General features: G+C 36.5%; 1 protein-coding gene across 2 annotated transcripts in view; it reads left to right on the plus strand.

The window, feature by feature from the left end:
• Nucleotides 1–26,483, plus strand: part of CHST9 (carbohydrate sulfotransferase 9) — a 199,228-nt gene that overhangs the window by 90,156 nt on the left and 82,589 nt on the right. The window contains exons 3-4 of one of the 2 annotated variants that reach the window (XM_011360393.1): nt 9,116–9,127; nt 11,276–11,305. In XM_011360393.1, the coding sequence (XP_011358695.1) occupies nt 9,116–9,127; nt 11,276–11,305 (42 nt within the window). Of the gene's footprint in view, nt 1–9,115; nt 9,128–11,263; nt 11,306–26,483 lie in introns of both variants that reach the window. The other variant, XM_011360394.1, reaches the window with a different exon arrangement.

Below are 26,483 nucleotides of genomic sequence, written 5' to 3' on the forward strand. Positions count from 1 at the left end.
TTTTTTTTTTAATTGCAAAGTGAATGTAACAAGTGTCTGCATGCCTTTCCAGTATTTGCTGTTAGCCAAGCCTTCTCAGCATCAGTGAACAGTAGTGATCATTGTGTGCTAGGAGGACAGCTGTGCTTTCGCTTCCTGAGAATTATAAGGGCATTTGTGAAAAATGAAGCTACATCATTCAAAGTATCCTTAATCAACATGTTTATAGAATCACTGCTGTAAAGTTAAAAAAAAAGTCCTCAGTCAAAATATGTAACTCACATATTAATTCATATATAACTATGATTGTTATTTTTTAGTATTAATTAAATGACAACATTAAAAATCATTACAGTGTAAAAATTAGTTAAAATATTTTTGGGTCTGAAATACCCAACACATAAAGGGTTATGACTATGTAATTTATTATATCTTTGGTTGTTGAATATTTTAGAAAGTTAGCCTTTTCTTTCTGTATTTAACCTGATACAAATGTACAGAATTATGTTTTAAGGTAAAATGTAAATTCATAGAATTTAATTTACTTTTCTGGGGTTTATTGAGAAAACATGAAAAAAAATCAGTTTCCATTTTCACACGAGGAAGAAAATTAAGAGATAATCAATTAAATATTTTTAACTTCCTAGAAGAAGTCTTTAAATAACAACTTCCCAACACATCTAGATTAGATCTTGGTTTTACATTACTTATAATGTCCTATTCTTAGTATTCTAATTATAGTTGCAATGTTTGAATTACACTGAACTTTTCAGGAACCATTTAAAGTTGGCAATAGTCAAAGTCTTTGAGATATTATAAAAATCAAGCAAACAAAAACTAACTGGCCTGAATGATAGATTTCATTATCACTTGTCTTAAATAATTTATAGTGATTGGTGGCAGAAATAGACAAAGCAAAGAGGTGCCTCTAATCAGGTTGCCTTCTTTATCTTTTTTCTCCAAAGACCACCATGTTGTACCCAGTATCAACACAGTGGGATCTAGTACAGTGTAACTTAGGCATCATACTCTTTCCAGTAGTAAATTATCAAAATCAACCTTATCACTTATGAGATAATGTCAAAGGAAAGTCTTTATTCTGGGTGAAAAATAAAAAGATTTGCACATAAAATGGCAAATGTAATTGAACTTTCCAGTTCCTATTTGCCAATACAGATGTAAACACCAAGGCTAAGGTGTAACTAATTTAGATTTTTTTTTAACCATTTGACTTTAGAACTGGTATAAGTAGTATAATACAGTATAATTTGGTGTTCTAAGTGAGGTTATAATCAGTACTCTTTGATAAAGGGCTGAGCGAGCTAAAGGACAGAGAACAAATGTGTCCCTGAAATATGCAGGGCTTCTCCAGAGCATAAGGATAGGAGACTTAGAGACGAAACTCAGTTCTGAGCTCTTAGACCAAGAAAAAGGAACACAGCTGTTTATCAACTGCTCATCCTCACCCACAGCCCCCGGTAAGATTTAGAGATCTGCTGTGCAACACTGTACCTAATGTTAACAATCGTATCTATTGTACACTCAAAATTATATTAAGAGAGTAGCTCTTATATTAAGCATTCTTATCACAATAAAATAAAATTTTAAATAAATTTTAAAAAATAGTCAAGTTCTATCTGGCAGGAGGGATTGACTAACTACAGGTAGAATTACACTGCTAAGGTGACCAAAATGCCGAAACTGGCCATGTGATGGTGCAGTCCTTTGCTCTGGCAATTAGAGGTTTAGAATATAATGGTCCCGCCCAGTAGTTGGAGAATTTTGAGACAACTTGGCTACAAATGAAGTAAGGAGCAATATGATCTTAAAAGTGAAGCTTTCCACATTTTTCTGTAAGTTTGAAATTTTTGTAATAAAAGTTGGAAAACTAAAAAAAAAAAAAAAAAAAAAAAAATGAAGGGATTAAATACAAATTGGTAAGTACAAAACAGTCACAGGGATGTGAGGTACAGTAACATGATATTTTCAGAAATTATTGTTGGACTGAGTAATCAGATTATGTCTTTCAGACAGTTCGGGCAAGCAGAAGAGAGAGAAGGCTCTCCATGAAAGTGGAGAGAAAGGAGAGGTGGCGTTCAGATAAGCCTCAGCTTTGGGAACTTACCTACAGAAGGGGATATCTGCTTCTTCTGTGTCTCTTCAGACTAACTGAAGCTACTTATTCTCTTTTCACCAATTTGAATCATCCAGTGTCTGCGCCCAAACTGCATTCAAAATTATATATACTGTTGCACTGCTGTGAAGTATAGGCGCTTTTGAATTTTGTATATGAATATGGATATATAATATGTGGCATTTTTATTTTAAACTTTTTAACTAGTTTTTCTAGTTTTAAATAACCTGCTTTAGTAAGCTCATATTTTTCTATTTTCAATTGGTCATTATCCTGTCAGAAGAGATGAAATTAAATACTGGATTGTTATACATGGAGTGCCCCTTTAGCTAGAGTGCTGGGGAAAGATTTCCCTGAGGAGGCTGTATTTGAGCTGAATCATGAATGATGCAATGGAATCAGCCATGAGCAGATCTGAGAGATAAGGGAATGACAAGTGCAAAGGCCCTGAGGCAGAATAAGCTTGAAACTTGGATTGAAGAAAACGTGGCTGATTGGTGGTCAAGAGTGAATATGTAAACAGCATACAGCTGTGTTGACTGTGATAAAGTTTAGATTTTATGATAATTGCAATAGAAAAATCACTGGAGAATTTTAAGCAAGAAAACAAGATGATTATTTTTAAGCACTCTGATTAGGAGGGATTCTCAAAAAATAAAGAAGGGAGAGGGAGACCATTTAGAAAGCTGTTAAAGTAAACCAAAGAAAAATGAAGTGACCTAGTCAAGAGTGGTTTGGGTAGAAATAATGAGACCCTATCAGCTTTAGGATGTATTTTTGAGGTAAAAATGACAGCAAGCACTAATTGATTGGATATGGGTGGATAAGAACAGAGAAGGATAAAAGATGACTAGGTTTTTGGCTTGAGCAAGATGATGAATAATACTATTAGCTGAGATATAACAGAACATGAGAAGACCAATTTGGGAGGCGGGGGAGCACTGAGGATAAAAGGAGCTTTCTATTTTGGATAGATTAAATTTGAGATGACTCTTGTCTACTCAGCCAAAGACGCTTCTTGGATATCTATTGCAATGATCTAGGATAGAAATAACAGTGGCCTGAATCAGAGATGTGGCTGTGGGGCTGAGAGAAGCAGGGAGATCTGAGAAAAGTCTGAAGAAAGAATAAATAGGCCTTGGTTACAGATGACAAGTGAGCTGTGAGGGAATGCGAGAGGAAGTCCAAGACCCCTGATTTGGAGGATCTGGGTGGTGTCAGTCCTTGAGAGGGTGCACTGGAGGAGGAGTACAATTGAGAGAGAAGAGAAGGACTTCACATTTAAATAGGCTCAGTTTTAGTACTTATGGAACACTTGAGACCATGTGTACTGAGCATGTTCTTATATAAGTCTGGAACTCGAGTGAGAGCAGTTTAGAGAGATCTGAGAGTCATCAGTGTGAACATTATCATCATCAAAGCCAACAAAGTGAATGGGGTTACTCAGAAAGAGAGGCTGTGTTTTAGATAGGAAGAAATAGCTTGGAGTGGTACATGCTGGTTAGCTAAGCGATCCCGAAAATGTAGAGAAAGGGGTGAATAATGTGAATCCACTTCCAAATCAGGTCTGTTATTCTATCAGCATAGCTCTATCTCATCAAGAACTTATGAGGCAATATTAGATGTGAGTGCAAGTCTCACACCCAAAGAGCAAAAACTTATAGCCATAGAAGAAGACAATAGAGAATTTAGAAATGGAGGCTTTGATCTTGAATACTTGGGTAGTTATATACAGTTGATAAGAATGCAAAATGGTGCAGCCACTATGGAAAAACAGTATGGAAGTTTCTCAAAAAATTAAAAATAGAACTGCTACAAGGTCCAGCAATCCCACTTCTTGGTATTTATCCAAAAGAATTGAAACCAGGATCTTGAAAACATATTTGTTCTCCCATGTTCACTACAGCACTATTCATAGTTGCCAAAATGTGGAAACAACCTAAATGGCTATTGACAGATGAATGAATAAAGAAAATGTAGCATATACATATAAAAGAATACTATTCAGCCTTAAAAAAAGATAGAAATATAAAGGAATCTATGGTCAGACCACCTGGGTTTGGATCCAGCACTTGTCAACTTGGAGACCTAAACAAATAACCTCTCTGAGCCACACTCTTACCGGTAAAGAGGCATAGTGATAGTATTTACCTGATATGGTTAAGGAACAAATGAGTTAATATAAGTGAGGGGCTCAGCCTGGCATGCTGTTTGCTCCTGGACTTTGCCTGCCTCCCAAACGAACAGTAACAGCTATAGTTCAGAAGACAACCGCTCTGAATGTGGAAAGATCAAGGTTAAATCTTGAAGAAGGAAGAGGACTTCTTCAAACAGAGGGAAGGGAGTCAGCTATTTCAAGCTTGGGACTAAAAATAGATGTGGCCTATTTAGAAAACTTTTAGAATTTGTATAGGAAGTTTCTGAGTTACTCAGGTACACAGGGATCATATTTTAGGGAGCGCAGAATGCAGAGTTAGACAGGACCTTGTAACAGTGAGAAGAAATAGAGGGTTTGAGGAGATTAGCATGAGCAAAGCAATTTTTTAAACCATCAGTTTGGTAAATTAACATCATGATGGAGACTGAAATCAGGGAGGCCGTTTTGGAAACAATTACAACAATCTAGGCTTGGATGTGCTAATGACCATGGCAGGAATGATGGGGATGGAGGAATTAAAAAAAGAAGAATGAGTATGAGACAGAAAGAAAGGATGAAAAAGTGACTGTCTGGAAACAGGCGCAGGGAAGACATGGAGGGATGTCAAGTTGGAAGCCTGACTGGCAAGAAGAAGTCTATGTAATAGATACACATGAGCGAGTTCAGAGGGACAGGTTGGGGAAAAGGATTACAGGTTTCATTCAAGTCTAGTTGCATTTGATCTAATAATAGGGCTCCCATGTAGAAGCTAGAATTTGGAATCCAGAATTGAAGTTCAGGAGAGGTCAAAGCTAAGGATGTGTGTATATTGGAGACTGTATAGGTGAGAGTTGAAATGAGAGAGGATGAAATTTCTGAAGAAATGGTATGGCAAGAAGAAGGCAGGATAATATATCAGCGTGTACGTCCACAGGAACAGCTGTGAGGAGCGAAGAGGTGACACATGACCGTACTTATGGGGGCGGGGGAGATTGCTTACAACATAAATAGGAAAAACATAGTGACTGCATAGTAATGAAGACCTACTTTATTTTTTTGCCTCATTTCCTAGATCTCAGAGCTAAACAGACATTAAGACATTTTGCAGGTGAGAGAATTAAGGCTCAGTGAAGCTGAGATAACTGTAGAATCAGACCTGCCCCTTTTCAGCACTGTTGTTTGGGCTGGTCCTGCCTCTCACTACCTCATCGGATATGGTTCGATTTGTACTCTATTTTACACAAAGCATACTCTAATGTGCTGGATCTCTCTGCACAGGGAGCATGAAAGAGCACAGGAGCTGTGTCAGCTAGAGCACACCTCTGTGAAAAGCAACTCAATACAAATACACTGGATCTCGCCTGTTTCTCTCTTCTTCGTGTGTTGATTTTCTTTTAGTTGATTAAATAATTTTGCAGCCTTTAGAAAATGAAATAAGCAGTTTACTCATAAGTTTCTTACCTTTGTATGCATTTAATTAAATAATTAATCCATTGTTTATAATATTGCTTCCAAAAGTATATTGAAACAAGCTACTGTTTTATGTGAAGGAGGCTTTAAATCTCAACCATGTTTATAGCCAAATGATTGCAATAATAATTTTTTAAATCAGATCAGTTAAAATCAAAATAGCTATTTTTGAAAGTATATAAAAGTGAAGTCCCATATATGAACATTTTGCACAATTTAACTTAATTTTATTGAAAGAATAGTCATTTAAGATCTTCACCTTTTTATGAATTCCTTCTGAAGTCATAGAAATCTTAACACCTTTCTAATTTTCTTCTTGAAGGAAATAATTTGGAAAATGCCAAGAACGGAAACCTATAAAGAATTTAACATAAACTGAAATCATTAATACCTAATGGGAAAATATAATAATCCATTCTGAGGCATTTTAAACCAGCTACTATAAAATCATCTCTTCTAGGAGGCTAGGAAGTTCTTCCAAACTGGTGCTTAGTCTTACTCAAAGAAGAACTTGACAGAAATAGAACCTGTAAAACCCAAGAGTTAGAAGGAAGTAGATGGTGAAATTTAAATGACTTCATTTTAATTGCTATTTGTCATCACAGATTTCCACTAAGCTTGCTCTCATGCCTGGCTCCCATGGGACCATTGGGTCAGAGATTCTTCTGTGATATTTATTGTTTGCTGGGGAGGCGTGATGCACTTTCAGAGTTCCTTTAATTTCAGAGTTGCAAAAACAAATTCTGAAAATAGTTGGAGTATCGGTTGGCCAGACCTGTTTGCTGCAACCCCTTTTGTTTTGAACCAGTGAGGCCCAAGGGCAAGAAATACTTGGGTTAACTTAAACACACACACACACACACACACACACACACACACACACACACACACACACACACACACAATTATAGGGTTCTTTTGCAAATTTCTAAGACTATTTCTTCATCTCCTGGCTTCTTCTCTCTTATGTTACTGTGCTCTCTTGCTGAACACTCTTGAGCTGTGTTAAGTCTCCTTTCTGGGCGGTGGCAGCCCACCCAACCCTCTGCTTTAATCTGTCCTGAGGCTCATGGGATGGAGGGCAAGACTACTGGGCTGCCAGATTTGAAAGTGGGATTCTGGAGCCAAACCCTACTCACTTTTACTTTTGTAATCTCGGGCAAAATACCTAAACTCAGTCTTTCCTTCCTTTCCCTCCATTTAAAAAAAAAAAAAAAGTTATTTTAATTTTATCAAAGTAATGAATACACAATTAAATTATCAAAGTAATGCCTATGCAAAGTACAAGTACAACAGAAGTTCTTTTAACTGACCTCCTCTTAAATGATTTCCCTGACTAAACAACTCTCTCCCTTCCCTAGATCTAACTTACTGGCTGATGTTCACAGCTGGCTCACCACCAAGGCCTCACCTGCTGTCCCTCTACCCAACCTGTTAACTTCTGACCCGATTTGTAGGGATGTATGTGGACCCAGAGTCAGCCGTGTTTGTTCCCATATTTGCTGTGCCAGTTGTACTTGTTCATATAATTATTCAATTCAATTACAAATTACGTAAACCAATGACATATGGATACATAAATAATTGGTATTTCTATGATAACATGTTGGAAAGACTCAAAGTTGAGTTACTAAAAATAAAATGCTACAGAATTATGTGTGAAAGCATAATGGTAAAATATTAGGGAAAAACTCAAATCTAAAAGAATTCTGCTTTGTGTCTTTAAGTTCTCAGTCCACTTTAATGGAACTGAAACTAGGAAATATAAATGATTTATGGGTGCAGTTTATGTAAAGAAGTTCAGAACTAGAAACATGTAGTATATTTCACATGAAGAAATCCAGTATTCCCATGGATTTCTTCTATTATTAAATTAGATAAGGTCCCCATAAAGTGCTCAGCAGCATGTCTGATATTTAATAAAGATTCAGTACATGTGAGCTGTTTTTGAGGTTATTATTGATTTAATATTGTGCATCCAAATAATTTCAGAAGAAAAGAGAAAAGAATCAATATTTCGAAAGAAAATATTGGGATTAAAATTTAAATCCAACAACCAAACATTAGACAGCAAAAGACCTAAACTTGCACTGTGATAATTATTTTTGCTCCAGAATACGTGTATGTAAAATTAAGAGGGTATTGATAACCACATTTCTAAAAGGTTTAGCTGGGGTAAAAAAAACTGATCCATTCATGAAATGTAACCCTATTTCAATTTTAACAACAAATTGCCACATGGCCTTAGGAAACTGTCTAACCTTTTCTATTGTTATATTCTCTGTTAAATAAGGATGTTGATAAACAATTTAATTTATCATGTGGCCAGAATTACTTTGAGAAAAGTACATTATCGTCATATTTGTGTTCTCTCACTTGAGTGTGAGTTCTACCTGGTTCAGTGTGCTGTTCATGCTGCATAGAGCTCTCAACCCCTCAGAAAAGAATCAGTGAAAATCTATTTTTTTAAATAATGATTTCCCATTAAAGCTCTAGGCCTATTCAGTTAGTATTGTGCTTATGCCAAGTTTCAAAAGGTGAAATGTGCTTGACCACCGAAAACAAAAATGACTCAGAATAATGTGATGAAGAGGAAAAATCCTGTTTCAGTAGATTGTCTGTGTCACTAAATTAAGCCTTTAATGCCATATTCAATCTTGTAAGCCCAATATTAGAACATGTACACTAGATATGAGATTTAAACTCTTATTTATTTTAAGGGGTCTGGCCAAACCCAATGAATTTCTATTATGTGAAGCCAGCCCAAAAGCTGACATTTAAAATTATTTTCACAGTTAACCATGAAAGTATATTCATAGTTATTTAATACTTGATTATGTAGCAAGGAAGTCTATCTGTATTGATTGTGTCAACTGAGCCCAAATCCTAAGTAGTCATTACATTAAAAATATTTGGGAATAGCAATGATTTAGAAGATATAGTCAAAACCTTTAAAGAGCTAAGAGCTAGCCATGCAATTACTATTATTGGGAAGTGAGAGATAATGGTTTTTTTTAGGAGACAATTCATAAATTCAAAAATAAATGGTATTAACTTTCCTGTCTTTTTATCAGATTCTTAAAATCAATATTAATTATTGTCAACCCTTGAAAAGAAATATTAAAATTTAATTCAGTACATATTTATACCTGACACTAACCTAGGTTTGGGGAAATTGTAAAGAGGAGTAAGACTGGATCACTTCTGTATAGAACAAGTTTACTATATAGTGTAAGAGACATGCATTCATCTAACTAATATGCTTCACTCTGTGATGTGTGGAGAGCCACACTAGACCAGGGAAGAGTATTCAGTCTGAATGTACTCTTATTATTATGCCCTTAAGTCAGGTTTCCTGAACCTTTAAGAAATTGGCAGATGGCAAATTTCCAGAGGCTGGGGAGGGAGTAATGGGCAATTGCTGTTCGATAGATATAGAGTTTCAGTCATGCAAGATGAAAAAGTTCTAGAGAGCTGCTATACAACATTGTACTTATGGTTAACAATACTGTATGTAATATAAAAATTTGTTAAGAGGATAGATGTCATGTTTGTGTTTTTTACCACAATAAGCAAAAAAAGAAAAAAGAAATTGGTAGATGACCTTGCACAGTTTTTATATTTGAGCAATCATGGAGATGGGGAAAGAGCTTGTCGTGCCCACATTTTTTAAGGAAATGTCATGAACATTATAAGCCAGAAAGCTTAAAAGCAATACCTGATGATAACAATTCCTCATGCAATCAATAAGCAACTTACCAGAATATCCTGAGATAAGAAAGCAGCCGCTTTTGACTTTTTGAATAGCTATTTTTTCCACATCAATTTAATTTCCTTCCATGGTTATGTGTCAGATTACATAAACAATGAGAGCATGCTGGATAAAATCAGTTTTGTAGGGAGGAAGATTTTGGATTCTAGCCTAAACAATATTCTTATCACCAACCCGTGAAAGTGTGACCTTAATCATGCTACTGTTACATGGGTGGACAAGTAAATATAGAGTTGCAATTACATCAGAGTAGGTTGAAGCAGTGGATTACATATCAAATTCCAACCCATGGGGATCAGTTATACTCTAGGACTTATTGATGAGCTATTCAAACGACTTATAAACACCATTCAAAATGCAGAATTTACTAAATCAAGTGAAGCTGCTAATACCTTATACAAGGAAACTCATGGCAATACAATTCAAATGTCCTTGGATATATTTTTTAAATCATTCTAAAGAGAGAATAGCATTTAATTGACATAAGTGTAAACTAGTATGTTTCAGCACAAATGAAGTTTGGAGAAAGATTAATTTAAAAAACAAGAGCCAATAGAATCTTTGTCTCAATTAGAGCTAGAAAAGGCAATATTATAAATGAATCGCATTGATAGTAGGTTATTTAAATGGAGCAAAATAGCAAGACAGAATTAATCTTACCATTGCTTAAGCCTCATCGTTAAGTAATTGTTCAAGTTTTTAATTAACATACTTTGAAAAAGTTATTTTTTTAAAAGACAGAATACACAGAGCAAAACATTACATATACATGTAATATTGAATATATCGAATAATATCAAATATAATATTAACAGAAATTTTAGCATAAATACAATATACAATATATTCAAATTATATATTATAAGAAATATGTGGTATAGTGTATAATATAATTTCATATATTATATATTCATAATGTTATTTAAGAAAAGAATTGGAGCTGTATAATCTAGAAAGCAAAAGGCTAATCATATAATTACCATCTGGCGGTTCCCTAGAATTGTTCTCAGAATGAGCTGAGGCTTTCTTCTCTCCGTAGATGACTGAAAAAGAAGAAATACACTATGTTACATTGAGAAACATAGTCTATCATCTGACAGAAACAGGTCTTGATTATAAAGATGGAAAATCATTGGTTTAAGGAGAATCCCAAGATTTCTTTCTTAAGGCTCTTCATTATAGAATAAACTACCATTAGTCCTGAATGTTTTAAATATTCATGGATGTCTTCCCTCAAAAATCTTTTTTCTTTAACCCTAGAATTCAGTTAATTTACTCTTCTAAGCTTCTCAAACTGAGATATTTAACAGTAGGGCCACAGGATACTCAATGCAAGGAGATACATATGGTATATCTATTTTAAGTATCAGTTTTACCCAAAGATCTGTCTCAGGTACTCAAAGATTCTAAGAGGAAAATATAATTGTATATTAACACATAGATATATTATGGAGTCAATTGCAGAGAATCCTGGGAAATTTTCTTCCTCACATCAGGTCCCTGCTTCATTTCTCTGACTCAGAGGAAACAGGCACAAATCATCTCAGTCTTTCTTATGGCAAAGTTTGAAGGTTTCCTAATAAGTGATATCAAGCCCTCACCTCTTCATTAGCCCACAGGAGATGACATATTCTATTTTACAAACCTCTCCCTCCCCGTGATTTTCTTTGCTAGAAATAAAATATTAGAAGCCGTGGGACACCTTTATGTAGAAAGTTTTTTACATGTCTTTGGATGTGATGCTAATATAACAATTTTCTTTCTCTTCTAGAATAAGGGTCAGTAAATTACTTGCAGCCTGTACCCAGAATCAGTGAGTAAATTCTCTGTAATGTTTGAGTCTTGAATAGTGATAGATAAGCAGAGCAACAACTAGAATATCTGAAAACCACATAGCATCACTTTTAAACACCTGTCCTTATAATGATAACTGTTATCAGAAATCACAGCCTAAGTAGTATTGTTGGGGTGTAAAGTCTTGGAGGGTGAGGGAGAGAGGCAAATAAGCCATGATCCTTGCCCTCATGAAATTCACAAAGGAAACCAAAGACTTTGAAGAGAGATTTTAGTTATATCCAGCTTGATGAATAATTAATATTCATCTTATTTGAAAGTTTACATTTTTCCTATTTTTCTTTTTAAAAGCATTTAATTAGCACTTCCCTGAGACATTGGACTTTATTTTCCAGAAATGTCATCCTCTAAGAATTCGGTAAAACCTTACTAATTCAAGTATTGCTAATATACAATTATTGACAATTTGACCCAGAATAAGGTGAAATTTACCTTTCTTTATATTATCTGCAAGGAATTGATTTGATAAAAGAAGTAGCGGGAACATCTGTAACTTTTATAAAGAGAATAATTGTTTTTATGGCTTTAGCATATACAACAGTCTTTAGGCAAAAAGATTCAGCTATAAAATAAGGATCCGTGACATTAAGTTGATGTCGCCTTAGACAGACTTTATTGGCATATCATAGTATTGAAAATAATAAAACTGCATTGCTTTCAATAAATTCTGACTTTTATAGCTTAAGCTAGCTTCTCCCTTTTCCTCCCTACCTCCCCAAACTCATTATTCCAATCTAACAAAGTTTACTGTTGTGTTACATGTGAACATATGCATTTATTAATAGATCAATTTCTATTATCTTATTTTTAAAATTTACAAATATAAATTTTAAATTTTTGGGTGCTTATCTTTAACACTGATCACCTAGATGATACAGTGTATTTACTTTTACAAGAAAAACTGTATTATTCTCTTTCTTTTCCCATAATTTCATACAGCAGGGTTTTTTTTAATTTAAGACTCAACATTTTTACAAAGCAGGCAAAACAAATTCCCAGGATAATAGTGAAGATTTAGGATGAGAAAAAAATAACCCCCAAATTAGATCATGCTCTCATTGGGGCATATTGAAAAAACGGAGCAGCAACTGAATGACCATTCATTCATTCATTCAATACTTAGTCAAGGGCCATGCTTATTGTTTCAAGGTGTGTACAAATAAATAAAATTCACTTCTCATCTTCACTGTACTGATAGTCCATATGTTGAAACAGAAAAGGAGACAAATAATTTTCTCATGTGATAGGTGATATGTTATCTTTATAAGCAAAGTGCTTTGGGAACACAGAGAATATACCATTTAATCTGACCAGAAGAGTTGGGGATATATATATAGCAGGTATAACATTTGAGCTCATTCTTAAGGATGAATAGAATTTCTACAAATAGAGAAAAGGACAACATTTAAAATTAATATAAGCAAAAGTATGGAGATATGGAAGTAGTATATGGACTGTTCAAGAAAAACATAGCAAACATAATTAGTTGTAGAGAACTGAGGGGGTCGGGGAGCGGTTCGTGGCATATATAAAGGTAGATTACTAAAAATATATACCCTTATTCTGTGATTGGAAACAATTAGAGCTTAGAGAAGGATTTGACAGTCATCTGCAGAGACTTAAAATGTGAAGAAATGGGAATAGATAAGATTATTCATGGACAATTGAGAGAATTTTTAGGAACACTGAATAGAATCAGCTACCTGAGATTGAGGAGGGGAGAGGTTACAAAAAGATAGATTTTCAGGTGGATATAAAGAAATTTGAGGGCATTTATGTCTGAGAGCCTCAATTTTCTTTCCACCATACTGTTGGATAAGCATGGCACGTAGAATAAGACACAGGTTTGAATCCCAGCTCAGCTGCCCATAAGTGATGTACTGTCACATAACCTATCTACAGTTCAGGGTTGTCTTCTGTAAAATGGAGGCAACCATCACATTTAATTCACAATTGGAGAACTATATAATGTATGTGAAAGCATGTTCTAAACTGTAAAGCACTCTATATTGAGAAGCAGCTTGATGTATGTAGCAGCCAGAACACATACAGTCACCTCACTGAGCTCTTGTCTATAAAACAGGGATAATAATACATAGCTTATACAGGTTATTGAGATTATTAAAGATTAGGATGTCTAACGTATTCATATAAAGGTGCTGTAGAGATGGGAGCTGCTAGATGATTATCACTTGTGAATAGGAGCTTGTCTCTGAGGTAAAAGAAAAAAAAAATGCAATGGAGAATGAAAACAAGAAGGCACATGTAAAAATGTTTTCAAGTAGAATTAGGAGCCCATTCTGAACATATGACTTTGCATGTACAGTTATACCTATGAGCTCCAGAGCAGCCAAAATGGAAGATTAGTTGGTCTGGAATTCGGTCAAAACAGGTACTATGCCATTGAGGCAACAATTGAAAATGTTGATCAATATGTTCCCCAGAAGCTTGGAGGCCTGGTGCTCCAGGACCCGTACTTCAGCCTCAACACCGGGGTGGCAGAATGCTGCCTTTTCTATTCAGAGTTAACTGCCTCTGATCCTAAGGCTCTTATTATTGTCAAGTAAGTGAGTTGAGTTGCCAGATGTCCCCAAGGTCAAATACTTTCCCATCAGCTAAGCTCAAGCTACAAGCTACTGCTCTGCGAGAGATCTGCTAGACCCCTGCCTGCCCCTCCACTCTTGGCTCATAGTCCCTACCCCAGCCTATACCAAGCTTCTCTTTCACATGAATTTTAGTTCTTCCCTACCACAGGAGGCAGCAAAAGATTTTTCTACTTCCTCTGGAATAGAAAACTGGAATTTGAACCAAGTAAAAAGGAGCCAGACTGCACACTACTTGTCCCTCATACCATCAGCACCAGTTCTAGACCGCAGTACAGAATTCACTGGTTGCAATAGGCGGGACCATGCTTCCTCTCCCACACCTGGAAGTGGGTTATCTCCCTGGCCACTAGGATAATGTCCAGTGTCCTCTTAAAATGCTTAGTGAGCCCTGGGGACCCCAGGAGAGAGCTGCCAAGATCTATCTTGATAGTTATTCAACGTACCTCAGAGGGAGGTTCAAATTGCTCGAGCACGTCCTCAATTTGCCAAATGGCTGTAATAAAGAGAATCTAGGCTATATCTTGCACATTATTGACTCCTAATTTAATTGATGTAAGATACATTCCTCGTTTGAGAATATGCTTGATTCATTCACTCAGTAATTATTCATTAAGCATACACTAAATTGAAGGTGCTAGCTACTATCCAAGATCTTTGATGATAATGAATATAATAAGTACCTTCCATGAATAATATTTGAAACATTAGGAAAATCCTGTCAAATTCAGATAAAATTTTAGTTTCTGTGAAAATATAACTGCAGAGACTCATTGGGGGTTGGGAAAGCCCAGAGCTTCTTTTTGCTTTCTCCTCAGGCTTGGCTCCCAAAGCCCACTCTTGTCTGAATATCAACAGGGATTACACAGAATCCATCTCTAAGCACCTTATTTCCTATACGTTCCTTTCAGTCAGCTGTGGTAACTTGAGGATGTATAAATTCTTCCAGAGCACATAACATAACACAGGTCCTCCCCCACGTGGCAGGGGCCAGGCTGAAGTAACCCCATCTCTGGCTTCCCTGATTCGGTTTCAGACGAGGTATTCTCCCTCCTTGCCACAAATGCACATCAACCCTTTCCTGAGTGTGCTTTCATCACCCAGGGCCATGTCAGCATGACCAGAGCACCCTCTACAACTACGACTTCATTCCTACCTGGTTTGTAAGCAATCTTCATTCTGGATCTGCTAGAGGGAGCAACTCACCTGTCATTAAAAACAAACACAAACATCTTCGATCCATTTCATTTCTTTAGCCATAACTACACTTTCCTTATGTTTCCTCCTTTAATCAGCATATCTCCCACTTCTGGGTTCTTTGTATATTTTCTTCTTTATACCTTATCTCTGTCCTTTACATAGCTCCCAGATTTTAGTAACCTTTGAGAGACAGTCTTTTGGCTTATTTTCCACTTAGTGGGAAGAACACAAGACTCATGTCCATTCAGTGGCAAATTCAAAATGAGGAGTGTGTGTGCAGCAGCATTTCATTTACATATTTTTCTCATTGCTTTTTAAAAATACTTTTTTCAATGCAAGACAATCCCATGAATCCTTGCCAGCAAGAATATAGTCCAGATTGTAACATCACAGACTTGAGGATCTTGATAAAATGTTCAAGGCAGCATCTAAATCTTGAATCTTCTTATTCTGGATCCTATACTTCCTTGAGCCTCCATTTTTAGAGACTGAAAAAAAATGCTTTCCTTCTGTGTCATGAATGGAAGTAATTCAAAATCATCTTTTCCGATCAATGAACGGAGAAACGTTCCTTAGATTTTCATAAAGAAAATCTCTGGGCAGAATTTATGTCTCAGCAAAAGGATACACAGGTAATACCTTTTTACATATTGAAAGCATACACTCCGGGAGTAGAGGGGCCACCCTTGTGGGAAAAACTGCAGCTGGTGTGAGATTTTAAAGGAAGTGTTGCTCCTGGCCACCACGTCAGGTGCCCATGTAGGCAGTCACACAACCTGTGCTTACACCTTAGAGCTTTGTATTTCGTACGTGTGTTCTCCTCCGCACAGTTCCTGGAAGAGATGATTGTGTAAATGTACCTAGTATCCTTGTACCCTAGTATCCTCTACCATCCACAGCGCTCATAAACACAAGATGAGGCTTCTGGACAAGTGGGGACTCGAGCTCCACACAGGGCATGGCTCAGGTCATTTTCCAGGGGTCACAATGCTAGGTCCTGGGGAATGAGGAGAACTGAGAAGAAGGTGTTATGGTGTTAAAATCAAGGTTAGGGTTATTATTAAGATTAGAGTGTAAAGGAGACAGTTGCACTCTAAGTGTATCACTGCAAGTGTCCCTAGCTGGCAGCCCTGCTTTCATGAGCACCTAAGGACATGCTTCCCATTGACAGCCAGAACATTCTTTTCTATAAATCCAGGATTACCGAAGCTCATAGGAAGGAATAGTTAGAGAATTTTCTACAGCCCACCTGAGCTTATGTGAGAATAAGCCTTACAAATCTTATAAGAATTGATGAACATAGTGATATAAAAAAAATGCAGCATAAACCTTCAGATTTGTGGCCTAACAATCAACTGAAAAACCCTCGTGCCATAGGATTAAAAAAGGAAAAGCCTTACCTTCTCTCAGATGGACTCCAGTATCCAAACAGCTTGCAAATTCTGCTCAAACTGATGCAATTATTCCCACATCCATAAAAATAATTTGTGGAGTTATTGGGATATTTTCTTTCTGTGGGGGAAGAGGATGCACATTATTCTTGTATGGCAATGATTAATAAAGAAAAAGTGGCATGCTGCAGTTCTAATTTAATTTAGCTGTTCTTTTAAATATTTTCCTGGTACCTGAATTACACAAATATATTATTTCAATAAGCTGATCTGCAAGTGTTTTTCCCCTTCTCATTGAGATGCAAGAGAATCTAGAGGGTCGAGATTTCCAATCTTTTTCTCTTGCATTAAAATGATCTGTCATTTCCATTGTGGCTTTACCCAAAAGTCAATTTGGGGTCTTGTTAAAGTGCCCTACAGAATAATTCAGTGGTGATAAAGATGGAATTCTTCTCAAAGCGTAACTACTCCCCTTGCTGGTGTATTGTGGAAATGACATTCATCTTTGAAAACTTCATCCTGATTCACACAAGGGGTTTTATTATTCAAGATTTTGGGGGATGGGAGGGGTAATTCTTTGTTTTTTAACTTCACAAAAAGCTACAAATTGAGGCTTAATCTAATGAAACTGGATAAATTAATGTTGTCATCATACTTCGTAAACCAAGTATGTTAAATTCAATAGAACCAGAATTTTTAAAAAATGTTTCTCATGCCTAGAAAGTAGAGAAATATTCTGAATAATGTATAGTGTTAAAGTTTTTTTAATATTATAATCTCTTAATTTTCAAAATTGAGGTACAATTTTTATACAATAAAATGCACAAATCTTAATTGTTTAGTCAATGAGTTTTGACAATTGTATATACCCTATATAATGGCCACCCAAAATAAGATATTAAATCTCATACCCTCAATAGTTCCTTTATGGCCCTTTCCAGTCGAATTCAATCCACCACCCCACCCACTTCTCACCTCCTCCTCACCACCCAGGCAACCACTTTCTTAACTCTATCACCATAGGTTAGTTTGGTCTGTTCTTGGACTTCATCTGAATGAAATCATACAACATATACTTTGTAAATGTTCCATTCACTTACCATAATATTTTTGATATTGTCGCATGTGTTCATAGTTCGTTCCTTCTTTTACTGTTGAGTAACATTGCACCGTTTAACTAAACTACATATTGTTTATCCAGTATACGATTTTTGGCATTCGTGTTGTTTCTAGTTTGGGAATATTGTGAATAGGCTGCTCTGAGAATTCTTGACCAAGTCTGTTTGTGAATATATGTGTTCATTCCTGTTGGACGAAGACTGAAAAGGAGAATTGCTAGGTCATAAGGTAAATGTTTACCTGTATAAGAAAATGACCAATAGTTTACTAGCCTTGCTGAAAGTTCCAGCTAACTCCTTATATTTACCAGCAGTGGGTATGAAATGGTACCTCCTGTGGCTTTAATTGGCATATATCTATCTGATGGTGGACAATGTTGATCACTTTTTGACTTACTGTTGCCCATTTACGTATCTTCTTTGATGCGATGTCAATTTAAGTTTTTTCTTATTTGTACTGGATCGCTTGTCTATTGTTGATGGTATTGTTATTCTGCATTATAAGTCCTTTGTCAGATATAGGGACTGTAAATATTTTCCCAGTTAGTGGTTTGCTTATTAATTTTGTTTGAAATGCCTTTCAATGAGCAGAAATTTTTAATTTTGATAACAAACAATAAATTACTTTTCTCTTTTATGGTTAATGGGTTTTAGTGTCCTAAGAAATCTTTGTTTACCCTGAGGTTGTGAAGATATTCTATTACTCAAAAAAAATGGTGATCACCCTTTTTTAATTGAGAATAATAATAAGGAAGGTTCACAGGCAAATATAGAGCATGTTAATAATGACTGCAACTCAGAGCCATGTCTGCACTTTTATAAGGTTGTGGTTGCTTGTTAATTTTTGAGTGTCTCCTTGATTTATCCTCCTTTTTTCTGGAATATAGAAAATAAATTTGGATGTTTTGAGGATTCTGAAAATTGAAGTGCTAGGAAAGCTCAATTTGAGGCTTGACTGTCCTATGTATGATAATGACTTTAGATAATGATCTTTATAGTACAAGTGATTTTATAGCATTATTTACTGTCCTTGAGCAATGACTTCAGTTCATTTCCAGGGAGACAGACCATGCTTTTTCTATTCTTTATCCTCCTATTTACAAGAAGAGGATGATAGCAAATTCTCAGACTTTTCTAATAATATCATGTGTTACATATATTGATTTAAATATACAAAAATTTTAATATTGTAAATATCTATGCAATATATGTGTCTATATAATTTTCTCAACATCTTCACTAAGGTGATGCTTTAACATTACTTAGAGCTAAGAGAAGCTCTGATAATATTTATTCTCTTGATTAATATTTACTGATCCATATTATGTCTTAGGCACTGGAGATGCAGCAGTGAACGAGTACTGACCTCTAGAGACTTACTGTTAAGTGAGGAGAGTTAGTTGAATAATTTAAGTATGGTTTTTGAGTTTGATAGATGTTCTGCAGGATATTGTAGGGTACTGTGCAAGACAGTAACAGGCAAGTCCTCTTATAGGGAGGCCTGCCTGCACAGGTGGCATCCAATCAGAGACTTGGGTTGAGAGGGAACCACCAACCATGCAGCGAGTGAGAGAAGAACAGTCTGCACAGGAGCAGCAGCACAGGTGAAAGCCCTAGGCAGATAAGAGCCGGTATGATCCAGGACAGGATGGTAGGGTGCAGCGAACAGAGGGGAGACATGAAGTAAGGTGAGGTAGGAGAGTAGGTAGCGGCAAGATCATTGTTGGGGACTTAGTGGCCATGGTCAGGAGTTAAACTGTTGAAGACAATCCTTTTTCAGAGCTTAAAGCAAAGCCCACACTCCTCACAACATAAGCTTAAAGTGTTTATGGCTAGAATAAGGGATATTTAATTAATGCTTTTGTTTTACAGTCCCTGAGGAGTAGCTTATAAGTGCTGACTGATAGTACATGGCCTGGGATGATCAGGTCTCTCACTAGTGTTCATCAAACAGAATTCTCAAGACAAGAGGTCCAAAGACGTGTAGGCCAGAGAGGGGGACACTGACTGGCTGGATTTGTATTCGGAACCCACCTAAGGGACATGAGGTGCCTGTGCACGGACAACTAAAGAAGTAGGAAGAAGACCAGCAGTCAGATGATTCAGTTGAGGCAAAGTCTTGAAATAATGTCCAGGACTTAGGATGAGACAGTGGCACAAGAAATCTCACATACACCAACCAGATCATTCTTAGGAAGGTAATGTGGACTGAACAGAGAGAAACTACAAGCAGGTAATTCCACTAAAAAGAGTTTAGACTTCATGTAAATTATGCAGAGGGGGAAAGAAAAGGAAGGCATGAAATCAAGAATTTTGTGCAGAGACCTCAACCAATTGGTCAGATTTGCTGATTAATTTTCAAGACCAGTCTAGTCTGCTGGGGCATAGCAGCCCCTACATGGCCCTCTCAGTGATTTGCAGTTATTTCCGGTAATTAGAAAGTATGGACAAAATATGTTAGCATCTATCTCTCCTCACAAGTCTTCAAGAGAGAGGCAGATAAGTGAGCCAGGTGCAGGGTCAAAGTCAGCATCCTCTCTCTGCCTCTGAGTCCTTACCACTCACTGGCTGAGTATCATTCGCCCTTCCTCCTGAGATAAGCATGTCTCTCACCCTCTCAGTGAACAGTACACAGTGTCCGTACGAACATACACACGACCTCCTCTCTGGTGGCCATTGAAACTTAAGAAAATAAAAAGTATGTTTCTCCCATATGGAAAGGCTAGATCCTTTTGTGAAAAAAAGATGTCAGCATGACTAAATATGGCGCATAAAACAGCAGGACGGTGAGCCTGCAGGAAAACCAGAATGCAATGGCTACAAAAATGTCTTAGCAGAAAAGTCAAGGAATTGTAATGCCTTTTTTTTTTTTGAGCTTTAGGGTCAAGTTGGATATCTGCAAATGACAATAAATAAAACCTAGTTTAGAGAAGAAGCTGAAATGGAAAAAAATATTAATGAATAATTAGCTTTATAGAAGTGAGTCAAAGATTAAATATAGAGATAAACAAGTAAGAGAGGAAGGACACACTCAATGGGGATAGATAAGAATTGTTTTTAAAAAATGGAAAGGAGAGAGACACTAAAAGAATGGTGACATCTACAACAACAAGGAAGAAGAATATCACAGAAATAAAGATTTAAAAAATGTCTAAAATGTGTTTTGGTAATAGTGTTTACTGCAATTGAGAAACCTAAGATTAAAACCGGAGAAGTTTCTCCCTGGTCTTCATAATGTGTATTCAGAAAATATTTTTCAACTACTTACTCTTCAACTTAAAAACGTTTTACAACAAATTAACTGTATTTCTTACATAAATCCTTTAGTTCTTGACCTACTGCTTCTGAAATCTAGAAGTAAATCTATAGATAAGCTTGGTTGTTTCATAGTGGAGCAGTTTGAGGGGCTCTTTTGCAACACTAAATATATTTTTATCGAGTTGCCTGCAAAAAACATTCGTTTTAACAGATCTGTGCTTTTAAAGGTTTTCCATTTATTGTATTAGCTATTTTTTATACCTCCTAAGGCTAAATCTGGCTAGTTGATATCACTGTGGGATTGGAACATGGGAACATAGAACTAATTTCCTCATTTGACTTTTAAATTAGTTTTGTGTGTGTTAACTAAAATTGAAACATTTCGATTATGAGTAATGCCAAGATGAACTGGGTACACTCCATTGACTTTAATGAAGTGCACATGTTCTTGCAGGCTTGTGAATGACGGCGTAGTAGCACAGCTCTTGAATCGTATTATTTAATATTTGCTGCACTCACATTTTATGATACTACTTACCACAATCATAGCTTTTTAAGTTTATGAACACAGTTGAACTTGAAATTTTTATTTCATCTACTTTTCAAAAGTGTTGATATTACCAAGGGTGCACCCAAGCTATTTTTACATAAAAGCAACAGCTGACAACCAATTTATTAAGTTCAGAGTAGCTAACATTTACTATATGACCACTATTTGAAGGGCACTGTGCCAGGGAGTTAATTGCCAAAGAATAAACAAATCACCTAGGTAATTGAAACTTTAAGATGAAATTTTTAGTTTTCAGTGATCATAATAAAATGTGTAAATTTTATTAGTATAACATTAAATACCAAACGACATGTGCTGCTAACATATGCAAATGAGAGGAACAACTAGGATAATTCTGAATAATTCTGGTTGCTCAGTGCCTTGAGCAAGGCTCTTTGTTAATTTTTTCAAACCAAGGAGTCCTTTCTTTGAGTTAAATCTTTAGTGATGTTGGAAGAGTGAAATATGCTCAGATACTTATAGATTTATTTAAATGTCATGCCATATACCCAGAGCTTCCAGCTCAAGCAATGGTTTTCTTGTTTGATTATTTTTGTGAATTTTCTCATGCCAAATAAGTAATCAAGTTATAAAAGTGCATTTAAATTAACAAATGTTCACTTAATATTAGAAGGGTAAACAACTAAATAATTCATGAATATACTAATATGTGTTAAGAGCTTTGAAACAAACAGTGGATTCGGCATGTGAAGCATGCTCTGAAAATTAGCTATTACAAAGACTTGTCCATTGTTATACACTACACTACTTACAAACACTTGCTGTCATTAGATACATTGCATGTGTCATGAAAGTTTTTACTAGTTGAATCATACAGTCCTTGAATTCATAAATGACAGCGTTTAAGTGGACTGTACCATGAACTTCTGTTGTACCATTCCCTGCCCTTCCCACATCAGATGCTTAATAAACCACCCGCTTCTAGATTAATTGCTTGACCATAGATAAGTACACGTGGATGAAAGATAGACAACATTTAAATTTATTTTATTTTTTCCCACCATCGACCTCTTTTATGGCTTTGATCCTGGCTCCTTTTTTCTTCCTTGCTCATGACAAGCCTTTGAACTCTGGAATCTGATAGAACGGAGCTTACGGAGCTAACCCAAGTTGTTTAAGTTCTCCAAGCCTCAGTTTCCCTATAACATGATGATGTGTTGAGTTGCGGGGTTTAGTTTGGTTTGGTTTTGCTTTATTTTGTTTTGTGAATGTGTTGACTATTCAATAATGCATGTAGAGAAATGTTTAAGGATACATGTATAAAAGATCTTTCTAAGACTGCTACTTGCATACCACATTGAGAACTATGTTATTTCAGTGAATAGATGTTTAGTAGCTGAGAAACCCGAAGTTCAGAGAGATTACATTTCTTATCCTCAGCCCCACAGGTAGTAGGTACGGAGCTGACATACAAATCTGAAGCTGTGGGACCCCAAACCTCACACTCCTACCATTCCACACGCTCTATCTCTGTACTAGTGGAACATAGCATCACTCCAGAGGATCCATAAGAGAACTTCTGTCTCGAATGACTCTTACGAATCCTTCAAGTCATGTAACATTTATGGTCAAGAACTTATATTAATCAAGTGCACAAGGAGAGGCTTCTTTCTCTCTATGTCACAAAAATAATAATAGTCTGAAAGAAGACAGTTGAAATGAGAACAAACATTACAGACTGTGAAAGGTGACATGACTTAAATCCTAGGGCAAAAAGCCAAGGGTACTAGGTCTAGCTTTCAGTTGTCAAGTATCATTCTGTAATCATAGATAAATTTATTTTATATAAAAAGAAAAAATTTCTATATCTCCAGACATGTTATAAATGAAAGTGATTACTGAGTATGATATAATTATATTAAAGTAAGGGACCTATCAGCCATAGAAATATATACAACATCTAAGACAGATAAATCAGCACAGAAATTAAAGGGTAATATAAATAAAAACAATAAAAGTATTATCTTGATACTTAGAATTTATGCTTTCAGGTTTCACCAACAAAGCTTATGGGAAGCATAAGAAATACAACCCAAAATAAGTTACTGTGAATTCGATTCTACCAAAGGCAAAAAGAAAGAAAAAGGAAAACATAAAGGAGAGAGAGAATGCTTTTTCACAATTCAATAATGTGAAAGAACTTTAGAGGTTGTATTTAAGAAGATATGTTTTTAAAGTATTTGATGGTACCCTTATTTAATTTAATTTTCCACTCTTATTACTCCCCAGAGTACAGACGTAGTGAAGGAATGCCCTCACAGATTGCATGACGCCTGTCAGAAATTTATTACCATACCAATTGGAATAATTTCACTCAATTTTTATAATATTTTAATCCTAAACTGAAGGGACATTTTACTAAAACCTAGATCTTAGTTTGATGATGACTTGGCAACCTCCATTAATCCAAAGATCTGAGTTTGTTTTGTTACCAAAGGATCCTGAACAACAAATTCAAATTACCCAGCATTCTTTAAGCCAGCCATCCCCAACCTTTTTGGCACCAGGGACTAGTGCTCCTGTGAGAATCTAATGCCTGATAATCTGAGGTGGAGCTGAGGCAGTGATGCTAACCCTGGGGAGCGGCTGCAAATACAGATGAAGCTTCGCTGGCTCGCCCACCACTCACTTCCTGCTGTGCGACCTGGTTCCTAACCAGCCACGGACCAGTACCAGTCTACAGCCCGGGGGTTGAGGACTCCTGCTTTAAGCCTGCAGAATGCCATACTAGAGTCTGTGGGCAGAGAAAAAGATGAACGTGCAAATTCCTTTCCCCCTTTTAGGAGTTAGTTCTATACCCTATTCACAGACAACCCAGGCCACCAATTCACTGAATAGGCTCCTCGGGCCACATGCTAAACCACTGTAAGTTTCAGGTCCATCAAATGCAGTCCAGGCCGGAGGGGAGATTAAATTAAACGGTCTCTAAGATCTTTTTCAGCATTAAAATCTTGAGATTCTATGACTGAATAAGAGTTACATATATACTGCAGTGAAATGTTAAATAGAACCCAACAGGGCCTCCTTCTCCTCAATGTTTAGAGCAAAAACCTACCTAAAATGTGCAGGTATGTTCTCATATATGTGAGAGAGAGGAGCACAGGAAAAGAGGGCGAAAGCGTTTGTAAGCAATTCCCTTGGTTTCTAATTTGGAGTTTTAATATTTTTGACAAAGGAAAGGAAGAAACAAACAAAGCAAAACAACAAAAAAAACCCAAGAGCCTGTCACAGCTCTGTATCTCAAGATTGAGACCACTGAAGACCACTGATGATCACTCTTTATGATGGCACAAAAGATACAATTAGAAATACCAATATTATGGAATACTTCCTGTGAGTTCAGCAGTGTGCTGGGTGCTAAAGGAATAAAAAAGCAAACAAGAAAGGTAGGGAAAGAAATAGGTACAGAAGAACAGGTCGGAAGGTGGTTGAACGAAGGCATGCCTCTTGGCCTAGGAAAGAACTTGTTTCACACTTTTTTTTTGCAATTTTCACTTTTTGCATCAAATGTTTTCCACTTGAAGAAACTTCTGCTCAGAACACACTGTTTCAAAGCTGAAGGATTTAAGTTGTAGGGAATTACAAATTATGCAAAGAATTACTACATTTAAAGTGATTAGTTTTAATAAAGCATGTTTAAAAGGGACAAGTATAAGTAGGGGGATAATGCTTCTAGGATTTATATCTCACATACTCCAATTTCTAATTGACCGTTGTTGCAAATACTTAAAAGGACCTCTTCGTGATTCTGAAATTATTTCTCTATTAGGTCATCCTCTGAAATAATCATTTCAGACCTCCTCTGGTTTGAAATTTCATCCTTCTACACCCTATCTTCCATACCTCTCCTCCTCGATGGAAGTCCTTACTTTATGTTTCAGGGACACCAATGGGAGCCACCCACTGAGAACTGTCTGCAATACCTGCACCAAATCTATAAGCCAATTTGCTTTTGTTCCCATCCTTTTCTCCTCGGCTCCTATTACAATAGAGAAAGTGGACCCACCTGCCATCACTGGTGAGTTCCACCTGAGTTCTGGATCCCACCTACTCTGTCCTCCTGCAGGCCTCGCTGAATGGGTTACTCACTTTTTCTCCTAGATCTTCAACCTCTTCCTCCCTATGGCAACTTGCTACCAGTATTCACAATACTCTCTGAATCCTGTATCCTCTTCCAGCTACAGCCCTTACCCCATCTGAAAAGAGTTATTATCTACATTCTTCCCCACCCCTCCTCCACCCACTCGCTCCCTGTCCACACCAATCTGGCTTCTGTCCCAGCCACTCCACTGGCTTGTTCCTGCCAATGATATCAGAGTTGTTAAATTCAAAAGCCACTTCGAGGTCTGTTTGACTTGATCTGTCTTTACCTTACTACTCTCTCCTTGAACAACAGATTTTTCTCCTCCTTCCCAGACTGTTCCTTCTCCGTTCCTTTGGGGAGGTATTTTCTTATGTCTGAATTTTATATATTAGATTCTTCTTATCTTGGCCCTGGATCCACTCTGATTTTTAATCTACACTCTTTCCCTAATGATTTCATCCACTCCTATAAACCATTCTCTCTTCTCTACTTCCTATCTTCAGAACATCAGAACCATATAACCAGCTGCCTATTGGTGTGCCATTATTGTATCTCCTCCAACCTGTCCCTCCTCCCCCATCCTTCATCTCAGTAAATGTCACCTAATTGCTCCTGCTGGAAACACAGCACTTGACACTTTCCCTCTTCCTTAGCTCACATGTTCAGTTATCAAGTCCTATCAATTTTATCTCCAAAATATATAATGTGTCATCTCTTTATACACTTCTCTACCCATCGCCATCTGTCTCGGCTATAGAAACAGCCCTTAATTGCTCTCCCTGTGTCCACTTTGGCTCCTCTCTTTTCCCTTGTCCATATCACAGCCGAATGCAAATCTGACTGGGTCACCCCATAGCTTGAAATGTTTCAAAGGCTTCCCACTGTCTTTTGAATAAAATGCAAATGCCTTTA

This window comes from Pteropus vampyrus, unplaced genomic scaffold (genome assembly GCF_000151845.1).
Source record: "Pteropus vampyrus isolate Shadow unplaced genomic scaffold, Pvam_2.0 Scaffold55, whole genome shotgun sequence".
NCBI classification, from domain to species: Eukaryota; Metazoa; Chordata; class Mammalia; order Chiroptera; family Pteropodidae; genus Pteropus; species Pteropus vampyrus.